The 15,581-nt window shown below is 40.9% G+C and overlaps 1 protein-coding gene across 1 annotated transcript; it reads left to right on the plus strand.

Moving 5' to 3' along the window:
* Positions 1 to 371: 371 nt before the first annotated feature.
* Positions 372 to 9,209, plus strand: cacng6a (calcium channel, voltage-dependent, gamma subunit 6a). Its single transcript, XM_078268611.1, has 6 exons — positions 372 to 563; positions 1,997 to 2,107; positions 2,321 to 2,429; positions 6,755 to 6,829; positions 8,250 to 8,387; positions 8,989 to 9,209. The coding sequence occupies exons 1-6, from the start codon at positions 372 to 374 to the stop codon at positions 9,207 to 9,209; spliced, it is 846 nt and encodes a 281-aa protein (XP_078124737.1).
* Positions 9,210 to 15,581: the final 6,372 nt, after the last annotated feature.

The following is a 15,581-nucleotide window of genomic DNA, read 5'->3' on the forward strand; positions in this document are numbered from 1 at the left end:
GGCTGATTCCTGCCTTTGTCTGAGAACGTTTTTCACAGTAGTATGTTTAGTTTTTGATACCAATTCTGCTTTTGTATACCGTTTTTTTCCCCGCTGTTCTTATCACATAGTTTTCTTTTAAGGTTCATATTTCTACCTCTTCCTGTGCTTTTACTTCCTTTCTGTCAGATACACCTGTTGGACATTATTTTACTTTTATACTGTCTCAGGTATTTGTCCTGTTTTTTTTTAAATGGGCACAAACTGACAACAGTTTTCCTCTGTTTTTGTTCTTTTTTAACCATCCTTGTTGACGGCAAAGCGCTAGGCAAACTTAGCTGCTAAACTGAACACCACTCAGCTGTCTTAGTTGTTTTCTATTTCGTCACAACATGTGGTCTGCCTTTTCTGTGGCCGATGATGACGGCCGCATGGCACCGCCAGGAACGGCGCTTGCAACAGTAGGAGCACCCCAGGGTGCTGGAGGAGGTCTGTCCGGCCTCATGACTGGACGCGGTGGGGGGAACAAGCGCCGCAGGACGACGTCAGCAGGACACGCCATGAGTGAGGCCCAGGAAGGGAAGGTGACTGGTTTCATATTGTGTGAATGTGTGTTCCCCCTTAGGCTGTATGAAAATACTTTGGAGCTAATGGAACCCATCAGTCATTCAGCTGCTTTTTCAACTGAAATCAGGCTTGTCCAAATGGCAGGGAACACTCCACAAGAGCAGTTGAATGACTTCTGTCATTAGAAAATAAGTATTTATAAAATGTCAAATGCAGTTCTTTGACGTTACGGAGATAAAATGTAAAAACCATGTGAGTAATCTGCAGGTGGGATATGAATACTCAGGCTCTTCTCATGAACCATTCGTACATATAGCTATGAAAAGTAATGCACTGTAATTCGTATGTAGTCCACGTATTTTTTGCTGTATGCACCACATTTACTGCTGCTGTATAAGAACGAGGTCGGGGGGATGGGTGGGTTATAAAACATAAGCAGGGGAGCGGAGTTCGCTTCCTGGGGAAAACACCCAGGAAATGTGTGTTTGTTCCTCGGGAGTGTTTTAATCCCAACCACGACCTTTTTCCTAAACATAACTAGTCGTTTTAGTGCCTAAACTTAACTCACTTTTTCATACATAACTGTGATGTCCGTCATCTCGCGGTGCTCTGTACCCGGCTCAAAGTCACCTTTTGTCGGCTAAACTCAACTAGCAACTGCTCTGTTGCCGGTGGTCGCCTAATTTCGTAGTATATCATATGAATTGGTGTGCTTAACTTTTCGTACGATATCGTATAAAGTCGGTAATGAGAATGCGTTAAATTGCTCAAAGTTGACTTAGTCAGCTGAGATGTCAGGCTCTTCTGTTTCACTTTGACATTTTTCCCACACATACTGTATATAAATAGTTTAGAGGTCCTTAATTCCCTACTCTAGTATTCTAAAGATAATGCATACCTGAAATAACCAGACAAAAAGTCCTTACTTTTTCTCCACACAGAAGTACAAGAGCCACCCACACATCTCAACTGCTTGTTTGGGGGTTGATATTCATCTGCTGAGGACATTAAACATTCAGAGATTGTTCTTTCCCTTCAGTATTGTTACTTCCTCACTGCACATTACTGTAGGATATCTACTCTAAGCTCATCTTGATTAATTAGCTCTCTTGTTTTCTTTGTGTGTATCACAGCACTTATTGGTCCAGTTCCAATGTCCATCCCCTATGCACTGAACTCCCACAGACAATAAATGACGGCAAGAGCATGATTGTTGTAAGTGCCTGAGAAAAGGAGGGTGCAAGGGGACTAAAAGCTGTAAAAAAAAATGTCAGAGGGAGTAAATTCAAATAAAATGTATAAATATATATAAAAAGCTAGACATGGTGCTTACTACTATGTGCATGTAGACTTGCTCTTGCCAGCTCTTTCAATTTCTTTGTGATTCATTTTTGTAATTTCAGATTTCCTCTTAACATAAGCATACTTTTATCTGTTGTGTTGTCACCAGATCAAGTTGGCATTCTTCGTGGCCATCGTGGGCGTAGTCCTGACAGTCCTTGGGGTGGGGACAGAGTTCTGGGTGGAGCTGGCACCATCAAAGAGTTTCTATAACAACCAGGTGAAATATTGGAAATAATAAACAGGAACTTCTGTGTGTGACTTAATTCTTTTCACTGACATGAAAGAAACACAAGGACAAAAAACACAACTAAAGAGTAATTTCCTGTTAGACATAAATCACTTTTTGGTGTATAAAGCTAAACACTGTGAAGGATAAATAGGAATGTTAATGCTGATGTCTTAAAATAAACCTCTGATTTTGATGTTGCAGACTTGCCTGACAGCTCACTACGGCCTGTGGAAGGGCTGCACAAAGACATTGTGGGTGTCTGATATCGACCCAGAGAGAGAGAGCTGTGGACCTGCTGATCTACCCGGAGGTGACTCATAAAGCTACTGACCCGTTGGGTGGATAGCTGTCTAACTTTTATAATGGCGGCTGGCTGGTCTGTAGACTGGGTAAACCCAGCCCGATCTGCCGGTGATTTGATTTCCCCCTGCAGCTCAGGCTGAAAACCTGTACGTTTATCTATCCTGCTTCCGTTACAATTTTGCAGGAACCAATCACAAACTGGCTTATCCACCTGGCGCGCTATTGGCGTGTTTAACACGATGACGATAGAGAGGCAACCAAGCAGCTTCTTGTTTACATTCAACATAGTGGCCACCGAAGCGCAGCAACCCGTTGATGCCGCTGTCGCTGCTACGTCACCCGGATCGTTGGTCTGATTGGTTGAAGGACTGTCCAATTGCGTACAGAGTCATTTGAACTATGTCAGTTGATCACACCTCTTGTGCAGTAGAAAATACAGAGCAGACTCACCCAGACTAATGTTCAATCTTAAAAGATTGAGCTTGGTCTGGTGATAGCCAGACTAGCTGCTGTGTGTGAGGAAGGGAGTTATAAGCTGATGATTGACATATCAGCTGGCCGACTGGACGTTTGTCAAACTTGTTGGACAGCTCAGTTTGAGGGAGTGAGTCAGCATGAATGAGAGGTCTACCTGATTCTTTGGCTAGACAAATGATGCTTGGCTCCCTGTTTGATGGCTGGCTGGATGAATGCTCTGGCTGACTAACTGCCTGAATCATTATTACATAGTCTGAGTGAACACAAGTCCACAAGTTGCTTTTGGGTGAAGGGAAACATCATTTGGATTTTGGAGGTCCTCAGCTCTTGGGCAACAATACCCATCATTTTGTTTTGGGTGTCTAAGTAAGTGATTTTTAATTTGTATTCAGAGTTGCCAAGGTTTCGCTAACCATTTATTTATCCATCTTATTTTTATTTTACATGAAAAAAATAAGACCCTGGTAAAGGAGAATACCAGCAGTATAGCCCACTAAATACATTTGCTAAACCAGACACACAAAGCAGTATTTAGATATGCAACAAAGAAAATTGCTTATACTATAGAATACTATAAAAAAATATGAAAATGTAATTAACTAAGTTAAGAAAAAGCCCAGTTCTGCTGCTGTACACTATCTTATTCGAGTTGTAGGTTGTTACAGTCTCGTTGAAAGGGATACTGGTGTACTGTATGAGCTTCTTTTCCATAGTCATTATAGTTGGAAGTCGGCACGCCCTCAGTTTGGAGAAGCAGGCAGGAGGACCGACAGATGCAAAGCAATGTACTGCTGTGGACGGGGCAGCAGTCGTAGCAGCAGCAGCTACAAGTATTTCAGACACCTTAAAAAAGGCCCACCTAGAAAAATCAATATTGGTTGAAGTGTACGCTATATTATGAATATTTTCAATGCAGATTAAGTTTCAGCAGGGAGAACTGTAGCTTTTATCTATGCTCTCGTCAAAGCCTCCAGACTCCATTGACAAAAAAAAACGTAATTTTACGCACATGGGAGAAGTTAGACTTCAGGGCTTTCTGCCAGAAATCTCTTAAGGTTTAGGCAACAAAACTACTTGGTTTAAGAACAAAATAGTGGTTTGGGTTTAAATACACCCTTTCTGGAAGAAAACCCTGAAGGCTAATTTCACCTATGTGCTAATTTCTTTCTTCGCAGAACATGGGAGTTGCTGGTAGTTTGTTATTTTTCTAACCCTTTTAGAACACCAAAGTGACACAATAACACAAACTAACTAGTCGATGGAGGCAGCAGTAGACCAGCAACTCCTGTGTTCTGCTGTAGGTAATACACTGACTATAGATGGATAAGTACCTCATACAATCCCACTTCCGAACTATACCATTTAAGTCTTATTAAGTTTTTTATAGGTTTCTCATTACAGGTGCAAGAACAGCTAATGGAAATAACGAAGGACCATGGGTTGAAAATGACAATTGGATGTCTAACTGTGGTAGAGTGTGGAAAACGATTATTAAAGCTATTTGCAGTATTGCCTCCCCTTTTCCATGACTCACCTGTATGAGCACCATTTTGAAGAATGACTCACATAACAGACACAGACAGAAAAGTCCACCAAGAGCTCTCTGTGTTTGTTCCATACCTGCAAACTCAGAAGGGCTGAAAAAGGTGACACATCTTCTTCTTCAGTTCCCTCTAATGTCCGTTTTCAGAGCATCAGAGAGAAGCGCAGGCATTTAAGTGGCACCTAAATAAGGCACGAAATCCACGTTGCTATTCGGTCTGGTAGATAACGGTCGTTAAGGCACCGGTCCCGTATTAGCACCGGGTCTCGGACCCCCCCATCCCCCAAATAAAAACTCTTCGGATCTACACGATTCACGTGGATGACATTTTCCCATTCAAAACGGCGATTTTCGCCGACAAGCGACTAGTTTGCAGGTATGGTGTTCGTCATTGATTTCAGTCAAAGATACCCATTTGACTTTCAGCGAAACAAGTGAGAAAGATTCACAGGGTTACTGGCTTAGTAGTTAATGGGGTTGCAGTGTGCCCAAGGACTTTTTAACATTTAAAAAAATAGACATACTGTACAGTAGATAGTAGTAGTTTGGTTGTACTGTAGGATAAATCTCCCAATGGCCAAGTAGCGCAATGCAACAGTGGGCCTTTGGGAGACAGTCCAGTATATCCAACATTGATGAACAGGCTACTATTTGCATGGTTGGATAAAAAGTGCCCAGTTTTAAATGTCAGTGTTGGGACACATGAAATACCAAGAGGCCTCTTCTTACCGGATTAAAGTAGTACATGTTTACATTGGCATGATCTACATATATACGTATGTAGTGACTGGACTTTTATAATTCTGCCACTCCATAGTGGTAACTGCATTGAGTATTACATTATGTGTCATTTAGCTGACGCTTTTATCCAAAGCAACTTACAATTGCTCTATATGTCAGAGGTTACACTCCTCTGGAGCAAATATGGGTTAAGTGTCTTGCTCAGGGACACGTTTGTTGTATCGCAGTTGGAATTGAACCCAGAGCTTCCACACCAAAGGCATGTGTCACATCCACTGTGCCATCACGACCCACTGAGTATGACACCAATGTGTACAGAGTACATCATTAAACATTGTTCTATAAAGTGACATAAGAATGATAAATGTTACACAGTTACATGCACATAATATTCCGGTTTTTGCCCTTATTCTGAAAAAGACGATATTCCAACTAAGCTGTTTACATGGCGAATGAAAGTAAATATTCCACTAATAATCCTGTTTACATGTAGCCATGCAAAATATGATTTTTTTCAAAGTTTACCCATGGTGGCAGACATGAGTGTGAACACAGCCTCCCTCTTTCATTTCTTTAACCAGCTTCTTGAAAAGGTTGACGTAGCAATGTGTCCTTCTTATCGGGTCTGCAGCCTTGCAAACTGTTGGTTGGTTTGTGTACAGCAACCACAGCAACGCACAGAGCTGACCATAAGCCTGCGGTAAAAACTCTGATTGAGACGCATATTCCGAATGCGCTGCAGTCCAAAGAAGGCCTCTAAAACCTCGAATAATACCGGCATATCCCACGTCTTAACCGGAAAATGCTATATTCAGAAAAAAAGGCCTCATTCGGAATAGCCAACCAGAATATGCTATTTACATGACCTGTATCAAATAATGTAATGCTGATAGCTATCGTGGGGAAGAAAAAAAAACAGAATAATCTGAGGATGAGGCTTTGATCACACTAATTAGGAGCGATGTGTGTGCGTGTTTTGCTTGCTCGTGTGCGCAAATGTGCAAGGAAACAGACAGAGGTGTCACATTCTATTTGACGGCCAAACTCTAATTACTGTAACACATCATCAGGATGGCAGAATGCTAATTGAGCAGGAAGCACTGGATTGTCACCTTGAGCTCGTCATTGTCGTTCATGGCTGATTATGTTTGATAGAGAATTGTTGAACCTAAAGTGTAAAGGGCTGAGAGAGACGTGGCTGCTTGAATGTCAATAAGTTGTTCATCATGTCTTTAGTTTTCTGTACTGTTTCGGTTTTGCCATACATTTGCACTATTTAGAATTTATTATTTCATTGTATATACTACAATTTTTTTTTAAATTGTATATACAGTATTACTTATCTTTTTTATTTTTTTATTTGGATATATTACTTTTATATTATACTTGTTGTACCTGTCCTTATTGCACCGTGGGTGAAGAAACAGATTTTCCATTGCTCTGAATGTCTGGCACATATTGCAGAATTGAAAATAAAGTTGACTTGACCTGATAAAGATTGTGTGCAGCTCCAGCAGATTACTCTTATTTACAGTAGCTGTTTCTCTTCCTCCCATCTTTTTCTTCTTCAGAATCAAACTGCACCTACTTCAAGTTTTTTACCACGGGGGAAAATGCTGTGATGTTTCAGAAGACGACACAGAAGAGTGAGTCACAAACCTCTTTCGGCTCTCGTGGCCTCTCACCTTCCTACCTTATCCGCCCACTCCCTCCTTTCTTTACCTCTTTTCTTCTTCTCCACCTCTCACTCTCTGCCTTCCTCTTTGCCCCTTCATCTTCCTCTTCTGATGCTCTTTTCTTTATTCTTCAGTCCCCTGTCTGTCATCTCTCCCACGATTTATCCCTGCCTTTCTCTGTCCTTTCCTTTTCTCTCTGTCTCCCTTCACCTCCTCGCCACACTCTTTGAGGTTGGCCATTGTCTGCTCTGTGAGTGGTTGAAATCTATTCCGCCTACTCTGCGTTCAAGTGTCTCCGAGCTGCCGTCTAACCTCTCATTTCACTGGCAGCTTCATAATGTATTAAGATCACACAGTGCCATACGCTGAATGAAGAAAGACATACGTACATTGAAATCTCATTGTTTGCTGGTGCCACATCACTGTCACGCTATAGTGATTTAATAAATACAGTATACGAGTGTATCAAATACATACTAGAGTTGTTTGTTGTGATTCAAGATCACAAATATCTCACTTAATGTAAATCTTTTGTGATAAAAATAAGGAATTAAGGGGAATCATGAAGAGAGACTTTTACCGTATCACATCCACGAAAACCAAGTTGATATACGTTTTCTTGCGTTGAATGATCTTCAAAACTCTATTGAGGAGGATGACCTTCTCAAAAACCTGAACAATCACAAAATCTTTTGATCTTCAACTCTGAGCTATATAAATAAAATTGACTTGACTTGAGCGTAAGCAAACGGGCATGGGTGTCACTTAGGGATGTTTCGTTTATACTTTTATATTAGCCGGATTAACACATTTTGATTGTTGAGATTTGGGAGGTTTGTGTATCAGCTCTTCTTTACCCATAACCCCCTTCTCTGCGCAGATCCACAGAGATGTTTACATGTATCTTTGTAGAAGTATCATGCCCGCAACTAGCCACTTTCAGACTGAAAATATTATTACGTGGGAAAGAAAGGGGGCATGTGAAGATGAAATTCAATCCATGAAGTTAATATATCCAATAGTTTGCAGGTTTCAGGTGTTAATAATTATTTGAGACAGTCTTTCTATGATATTGTAAGATTAACACTTCATGTTGCAAATTAGTCTACCAGGAATGTGCACTTGCACAGATTTGATTTGCTAATGCAATGCATCGACAGTTGATGTGGCATTGCGTTGTGGCAGGTTGCAGAGTTTTGAGAAATTTCAGGCTTTCAAAAAAACCTGTTTATACATAGTACATCTGTTCTCTATAATGCCTATGAAATGATTTGTCCCAGAAGTACTTAAAAGCCCTTTGATTAGTCATCAGTCCAGTTCCAAAACCACCCGTGTTCCTAATAATGTGAGAATTGTGTTGTTGTTGTTGTTGTTCTCCTTCCCTGTGCAGATCTGAATGTAGCAGCAGCCATGTTGGCCCTGTTCAGCCTGTTCTTGATGGTGATGGGGGCCATATGCATCGTTATGTGTCTCAGTAAAAATATCATCTTCTTCCTCAAGCCAGCATCTGTCTGCTTTATTCTGTCAGGTCAGTAGTGGCAACAACAAACATGGTAGTCTGGGTCGACGAGATCGTCAGAACATCCGGCACCGCCGGATATTCCGCCGGATGCCCCTAGCTTTGCTAAACTCTGTGCTTTTCGGGAAACAACATAAAACTTTGAGCTAGCAAGCTACATGCTGAAAATGGCAAGTTTTAAAGAAAATTGGATCGTGCAACAAGGCAGGCCTGCTTGCTTGGTTCTTTCAGGGAATGATTGTAAAGATTTATAAAGAATATGTTTACGGCATTTTCTATTTAACTGGGACGTTTTGGGACCGATTGGTGGGGATTTGCTATGGACAAAGTACATATGGCGATATACTGGTAAGAGCAAGTGACATTTAACCATGTATCCAGTTAATTGAATAGGTAACGATAACTATACCAGTTAACTTCATTTAATATTGTATCTGTTTAGGGGCCAGACCTTACTCCGCAGCGCTGTGGAGTAAGGTCTGGCAATGAGAGACTCCACACATGGGAACCTTTGGGTTTTTAGATGAGATCTTTAGGTTGCCACGGGCCGACAATTGTGGACTCATTTGTTTAGAAAATATTAGGACAGTGTCCAATGTCTCGTTCACAGGTGTCCTGGTGCTTCTCTCTCTGTTGGTTTTCCACCTGTCCGTCCTGGCCTTCCTGGCCAGCGACCACACGGTTCCTCTGCACCACGAGCTCTCCTGGTCGGTGTCGTGCATTGGCTGTGCGGCGGCTGTCCTCATCGTGGGAGGTATCCTCTTCCTGCTGCTGGCGCTGCCCTACAGCCTGTGGCAGAGGTGTTTCCCTCAGAAGGACAGCAGCAGCTAGTGACCTGGAGGTGGTGTTGCACTTTATCTGCCCTTTCTGTTTATGAGGGAGGGAGGGTGCAGAGGGGCGTGGGTGTTTCCCAAAGACGTCTTGGCAGAAAGATCGCATTTTCGGTGAACTTAAAGGAATCACGAGCATGTTTATGGGAGAGTGATGGGAGATTCACTGAAATGCACAGAACACCTAGCTGTCTATCTTGTCATTAAAATATTCTTGTTAGTATGAAATATCTTTTTTTGTTAAATCAATCCAGTCCAGTAAATCATTCTGGCTCCCCTTACCTTATAGACATTATATTATATATTATATTATATTGTTGATGTTTAACCTGTTCCTCAACACGGAGACAGCTAGGTGCTAAAAGCTACAGTGAAATACCCCTTTTAGTGGAAACAAGTATGGAGATTTTATTGCTCAGATGTGGTTGGGAAACAGTCCTGTATTGTCTTACTATCCTGCAGGGTTTGGAGGCAATTTACTCTTCATTCATTCAACAAATTGATAAATCCTTGCATAATGCTCACTTTTTTGAAATACTAGCTTTTCCACTCCTTTGATTTGAATTCATTGTCAAACAATAATTAACAAAAACAATGTTTTATATTGTGTAGCAGCTAAAAGAAGCAGTTTCAAGTCCATAGTTTGAATGTTACTCATTTGCTCGAAGGCTAGCTAACATGTTAGCATTTGGCTAGTCTGGATTAACGACAGTACTTTTCCAGGATAATTGCCTCACATCCAGCACTGCTGAATGTTCCGCCGGATGTCCCACGCTGTCCCACAGCGACACAGCTTTTCCAACAACAACAAAAACAACCTTCAAGCTAGCAAGCCACACGCTGAAAATGGCAAGTTTTGAAGAAATATTTCATCATGCAACAAGGCAGGGCTGCTTTGTTCTTTCGGGGGAATGGTTGTTAAGATTTACAAAGTTTAAATTTACTATCTAACTGGCACGTTTTGGGACCGATGGGTGGGGATTGCTGTGGACAAAATACACACGGCGATAAACTGGTAAGAGCAAATGAGGTTTAACCATGCATCCAGCTAATTTAAATAGCTCACGTTACTGTTTTGCAACCCAGAGTGTTTTTTTTTTTCTCTTATTCTGGAATGTATAGGAGCCATACCTTACTCCACAGCGCTGTGGGGATAGGTCTGGCAATGCGAACCTAGCATTTGGCTAACCTGAATGCTAATATGTTTATGAAGCATGTCATAATGATGACTATAAAAATGCTTGCTACTTAATTTATCTATCCATATTTAAAGAGTACATTTATTATTATTATTGCTGTTAATTTAAACCATTACCAAAAGAACCTTAAACAGTAATTAAAACTACACTGAATGAACCGAACAGTTTATTGACCTCCATTCTGAGATCCTTGTTAAAGAAACTATTTTTTCCTCACTGATGTGTGAAAAAAGAAATATGTATGTCCTTTCTGCAGAGCTGCATTTCTACTGTGTTTAATGGATGTTTTGTTGTTCATAAATTTACAGTACATTGAGATAAATAGTTATTAGAAATACAATCCCTGCATAGTCACAGTCTAACTTTGTAATGGTATAATACATTTTCATTTATCATCTATATTCATTTATTTTAAGCTATATATTAATTATGTGTCTGGTCATAAGTATAATGATAAACACAACTTGTCTTTTTTATCATTATCATATTTCACATGCATTGTGTAGTAGATACAGCATACACTGTAAGCAAACATGTCTCCTAAAAATGACGTTCCATTAAAACAAAACTGCATTCTCAATTACGTTTCGAGGGAAACATATTTTTCATTGACCGGCATAAGATGTGAAACGGTCCTCCAAGTAAAATGGAAATGATCTGGTAGTTCGAAATGCAACAATATGTGATACATTTCCCAGCGACCGGCGCTTGTTGTGAAATGGTCTCCGTTTTAAGCACTTGGTTAACTTAGTGAATTGAAACAAAACTACTTGGTTAGGTTTAGAAAAAAAATTATGATTTGGGTTAAAATAAGTATATATGTCACGTAATTTCAGTTATGTACGCAAGTTAATTTAAAAGGCAGGGTTGGTAATGTTGAAAAGCTATTAAGATTTGAAAGTAGCATCTCCTCGGGGCTCCGAGTCCAACCCCTCCCCCAGACTCCCTGCGTCCCTGCTTCAGAGCGGAGAAAGGACTGCAATTTTACTTCATGTCTCACCGGTGAGCAAACACCTGCTATTATCATACAGAATACAAATGACTACTGTTAGCAATGCTTGAGCTCAGGATCGTACACGGGCGGGGTAGAGTACGCACAGGGGGGCAAGGAGGCATTTCATTGGTTCTTTTCAAGTGGACTGCGATGCAGTGATTGGTTAATGTTTTTACACAATTTAAGCAACTACCAGGTGCAGATCTTTTTCGTTCCTTTTTTTAGAGCCCATATGTTATTTATGGCTGTCAGGTTGTAAAGACCAATTCAAACAATATATCTTTAAAGAGTAACTAAACCCCGAAACCACTTTTGTCAGCTGAAAACCAATTTATATGAATATTTAGTTGTGCTGTTGATGCATTCAGGTCCAAATCTTGACTGCCCATGTTGATACTTTTTCACAGATGCATTTTTTGAATTCCTAGGGTAGAAGCACTAGTAGTAGTTATTCTTTAAAGCTATAATGCGTAGTTTCTGTCGCCCCATGAGGAATTCTAAGTAATAACAAAAGTGTCGGCGCGTCCACACGACACAAGCCTTCCGTGATCGTGCACCGCCCCCAACCCCTCCTCCACGCAGTTGCTAGTAGCCAGGGTGAGGATACGTGAGATTAAAAAAACATGGACTCTTCCAAAGAGGTAATTATCTTCATTCGAGAGTCGCCGGATGACACAATCTTCTGAACGTAGCCACACTGAGAAATACAGATAGAGTTGTGTGGAGCTGATAGTCTTAATAAGCTTTGTAGCAAGTCATTGGACAATGGCTTGAATGTAACAGACATTAATATCAAAAAGTTATGCACTGAAGCTTTCAGTATGTTACGTAAACAAGTCAACGTTGACTTTTGGTTTCACACTGAACAAGAACAGCAGTTCCCTGATACATGAAAGACGAACGTAATGCAACGACAAAAGAAGTTTCCCTCGAAACGTAATTAATAATGCAATTTAGCTGTATGGGAACGTAATCTATGGGAAAGAGGGCTGCTGTAAGAAGAGGCCTTTAAATTAAGTGTAACTTAGGTGCTACATTGTGTAAATTGATACAACTAGAAACCATTGTAAAGATTTATGTTGGAGTAGATAGTAGGTACACAGTTTTAAATCAGCTAAAAGTGTGAGACGCTGCCATGTTTTTATCTTCAGTATTTTCTTGGATGATTAATGTTAGAACAAAGTGCCTCTATGTCTGAATGGAAGGGGAACCGTCTCTACTTCTTTTTGGTCTGAATCGATTGAGTATGAATGACTTCATTTTATTATTAAACACAACATGAATATTTAATGTAATCCTCTCTCAGGTTCCATTTCTCTCTTATTCTCAACACGTTCTCGGCTTACAGTCGCTGCCTTCTCAAAAGCGTTTTTTAAGAACCATCCCACTTTGAGAAGATAAAATTCACCTATTTGCTACATATTTGAAACGTCCTCTTTGGGTTTTTGTTGGAATTGTATCAGTTTTAAATGTAAAACCAGGTTTTCCACAGGGTCTTAAAAAGTCTAAAAAAAAGTAGAAAATGTCTAAATCAAAATGTTTGGCCTTACAAAGTATTGGTGTTGGTGTTCTAGGTCTTAAATGATTTTAAACAGGTCTTTATTTTCCTACATCTATGTAACACTACCTCTGATGCTCATTGAAATGCTCCTGCAGCGCTTTAGAATCTTTGGTTTTGATTCTGTTGTAGTTCTTTCACTCGTCCAAATATAATTTGCTGTATTACGACTACAAATGAGACCAACGTGCAACTTATATTGCAGCCAATCATCTTTTGTGTTATTGGCGCGAGTCTCTTTCCGGTTGTCCCACAGACATAAAATGGATTCTATTATACGTGTATGGGGAAGTGCAAGTTTAGCGATACCTGGCTTATAAAAACTGAATTTAGGGCTTGGTTAAAGCCAGTTGCTAACAACGTATGTAAAGCCTAATGTACTGCTTCTTATGCAAGAAAGCAATTCAACTGGGAATGTTGGGTTTACGGGCGCTGGAGTCTCATGCAAAAAGTGAGAAACATCTAACTGCTGTGAAGGGTCTCCAGCAAACTACAGCCATCAGCCAGTTCTGCCAAGTATCTGGCGCTCCAGCCCTGGCCCAAGCACTACATTTGATTTGAATAAATTCATTTACTTTGCAAGTAATTTGTGACTCTGCATTTACTTTTCCAATTTTTTGATGTTGTGATATAGGTCTAAATTTCATTCATAATGGTCTTACAAAAAGGTCTTAAAAAGTCTTATATCTGAGGAAGCTTAACAAAATACCAGTACTCAGAACAATTAGTCTTCATATAGAATTTTCATTCTGTATTTCTGAAATATTCACAAATCTCTGCAAGTAAACTAGTCCCAAACTCATAAAAAGTCCAGTAGCAGTTCTGACATATGCTTATTTTCAACTTCTTCTTTGTCAGAATAAGAATCAGAAAGAGTTTTATTGCCAAGTACGTTTTTTAACACATACAAGGAATTAGTTTTGGTGTTGTTGGTGCAGATCACACATTCTCTAGATGGAATATTAAACAATATAAGTATAGGTACAAACAATATAAGTATACGTATATTTACACAATATGTGTTAAGTTAAAAATAAAGAATAAATAAAGATATAAATAAAAAATAAAGAGCTTAGAGCATTACAGCAGAGAGAGAACAGTGGCATGTAGAGCCCGGGGTGGAGAGTCAGGGTGGTTTCCGGGCTTTGTTAATAAGGCTAGTGGCGGAGGGAAAAAGCTGTTGATGTGACGTGAGATTTTGGTCCTGATGGACCTCAGCCTCCTGCCAGAGGGGAGTGGCTCAAAGAGTTTGTGTCCGGGGTGGGAGGGGTCAGCCACAGTCCTGGTGGCGTATAGGTCCTGGAGCGGCGGCAGATTGCAGCCAATCACCTTCTCTGCAGACCGAATGACACGCTGCAGTCTGCCCTTGTCCTTGGCAGTGGCAGCAGCGTACCAGATGGTGATGAAGGATGTGAGGATGGACTCAATGATGGCTGTGTAGAAGTGCACCATCATTGTCTTTGGCAGGTTGAATTTCTTCAGCTGATGTTCAGCTCCCACTTGAGGTCCTGGGAGATGGTAGTTCCCAGGAAGCGGAAAGACTCCACAGTGTCAATTGTGGAGCCACAGAGGGTGATGGGGGCAGGTGGGGCTGGGGTCGTCCTGAAGTCCACAACCATCTCCACTGTCTTTAGAGCGTTGAGCTCTAGATTGTTTTGCTTGCACCAGGTCACCAGGTGGTCAGCCTCCCACCTGTAGGCGGACTCGTCACCATCAGAGATGAGTCCGATGAGGGAGGTGTTGTCCGCAAACTTCAGAAGCTTGACGGACTGGTGACTGGAGGTGCAGTACTGTCAGACAGGAAGTCAGTGATCCACCTGCATGTGGAGTCAGGCACGCCTAGCTGGGAGAGTTTCTCCTGGAGCAGAGCCAGGATGATGGTGTTAAAGGCAAAGCTGAAGTCCACAAACAGGATCCTGGCATAGGTTCCTGCAGAGTCCAGGTGGCGGAGGATGTAGTCACTAAAGTCACTAAAGTCTTTAAACACACCTATAGTAACACATTATCAAAGCTGCCCAATTAAGGAGTTCCCCATCAGCCCATGTGTGCCATGTAACGTAATGGTTGTTTAGCAGCTTTTAATGTAGCAGCAAGTGCAGGGAAGCCCAACTGAATGTGGTGCTGGTGGCATATAAAGTGGCAGGTGTTTGTATCGGCAGTCAAAATGAAAAGGTAAACTTCTAAACAGAGGCAAGGCTCTAAAACCAAAAGGCTACTTGACAGACAGAGTGATGCAGTGTCACCAAGAACAACCCAGGACTTTAAAAACAAGGCTTAAACAGATTGGATTCAGGTGCTGCAGGGACTTGTTCTCCGTCCTCTGTGCAGCTGGTTAGTTGTACTCCTTGCTGCCGTCTCTGTTCTGGCTGACCCATGACAGCAGGTGGGACATTAATAATTTATCAGCTGGTAAGGTAGTGGAGAAGCTGTGGTAAACTTTAATTGTATATTTTTACAACATCTTTGCAAAGAAAGTACCATCTGGATTTAGCCACAACGAGCTACATACAATATGTGTTTAATAAAGAAATGGAGTGGAAACGACGCCAAACTGGCTTGGCACAATTCCTGTTTTCTTTGTAATAAATCCTAACAGGCTAAATGAAACAAGGAAACAAATAC

This window comes from Sander vitreus, chromosome 14, assembly GCF_031162955.1.
Source record: "Sander vitreus isolate 19-12246 chromosome 14, sanVit1, whole genome shotgun sequence".
Taxonomy (NCBI): Eukaryota; Metazoa; Chordata; class Actinopteri; order Perciformes; family Percidae; genus Sander; species Sander vitreus.